At 38.0% G+C, this 1,428-nt stretch overlaps 1 protein-coding gene across 1 annotated transcript in view; it reads left to right on the top strand.

The window, feature by feature from the left end:
- The window catches only part of ACSS3 (acyl-CoA synthetase short chain family member 3), a 106,441-nt gene that overhangs the window by 42,906 nt on the left and 62,107 nt on the right, over window positions 1-1,428 (top strand). The window contains exon 2 of the mRNA XM_031055606.1: window positions 1,216-1,235. Within this exon, the coding sequence (XP_030911466.1) occupies window positions 1,216-1,235 (20 nt within the window). The remainder of the gene's footprint in view (window positions 1-1,215; window positions 1,236-1,428) is intronic.

Genomic DNA, 1,428 nt, shown 5'->3' with positions numbered 1-1,428 from the left:
GGAAAGTAAAATAAAATTCTGGGGATATTTTTTAAATGCTAAGATCAACTATGTGTGACCTGACTGAGAGGTTGTGTTCTTCAGGCATATTTGTACAATGCATGCACTACTGAACATCCAGCAGCGATATCTGATTTCAGGGCTGTCATGGTGTCAACATTGTTTACAGCATCTGCAAGCTTCTCTTTATTTTCCTTCATTTATTTTAAAACTTTGACTACTGAACTCTATTGACAGCAAAAGTCCTGTCAAAGTGATGAAAATGTGGGCAAAATAACAAAATTGTTAAATTTGAGAACAAGTACATTTTCCCTTTTTTTTGAATGTATTTTTAATTTTCTTGATTTGTTGGCATGCTGTAACAGTAGGGAACTTTGCTAAATAACATGTCCACTTAGTCCCTCAGGTGCTTGAGGTTTTTTTTGGGTTTTAACTTCTTTTTAAGAAATAAGTCTCTATTTCTAATTTGAGCATTTTTGGAAATCCCATTATGCTACGTAGTACTTACTTTATGCTATTGTGACACAGATAGGGAGGAGAGTGAGGTGAGGTATTTCACACAGCACTGGACCAGGGGGAACTCTGTGACATAATTATATAGGCCTCAGAAACAGAAGCAGCAAACAGTCTTTATGCTGAAATACCATTAGGAATTTTCAAGATGACCTAAAACTTCTGATGAACTTGAATCCACCCCTCATGTATTTTGAGCCAGGATAATACACTGATTTCATGTATTGAACCTATTGTAGTGGGTAAACAGTCTGTTTCTTCTCATCCCTTATTCCTTTATGTGATAAATTGTTATGTTCCTCTTCCTCTCTAAGAACATAACACTAATTCAACAACAAGTGCACTAATTCAACAGCAATCAGGAAACAGGTTCCTAAATTAATAATGAATATAAAACACATTATAGAGTTCCTCTTTGCTATATGACATTCTTATAAAGTGATTATGGAAGAATATCCTAAGTAACCTGTAATGGATAGGGCTATTAAAGCAGTAAAATGATCTCTTAAGTGATAAAATAACATTTGAAGCAGGTGTATGTCTTAGCTGACTTGTGCATTACAATACTCTGAATCACGCACACTGAAACTCAAGAAGGATTTCTAAATATACGCCATAATGAGCAAAACAGAAGATCCACTAGACATGATACAGACCTTCTGAAAAGCAGAATGAACTTTTTTTTTCTGCTGGCACAAACAGTATGACTCGTGTTATCACTGGTAAGTTTCTCAATGCAAGAATATCTTTCAAAATAAATACTTGAAAAAGTACTCTGGCTACGCGTCCCGCAGACCTGTAAGTCACAAATACTTTGAGGTGTCGGTCTCCTTTTCCAGTCTCTCCGCTGCCTTCGGTCGCTGCCAACCGCTGACGGCCCCGGCCCCGGCCCCGGCCCCGGCCCCGGCCCCGGCC

This window comes from Geospiza fortis, unplaced genomic scaffold (genome assembly GCF_000277835.1).
Source record: "Geospiza fortis unplaced genomic scaffold, GeoFor_1.0 scaffold166, whole genome shotgun sequence".
Classification (NCBI taxonomy): domain Eukaryota; kingdom Metazoa; phylum Chordata; class Aves; order Passeriformes; family Thraupidae; genus Geospiza; species Geospiza fortis.
The sequence above is the reverse complement of the archived record's forward strand: the minus strand, read 5'-3'. Positions and strand labels throughout refer to the sequence as shown.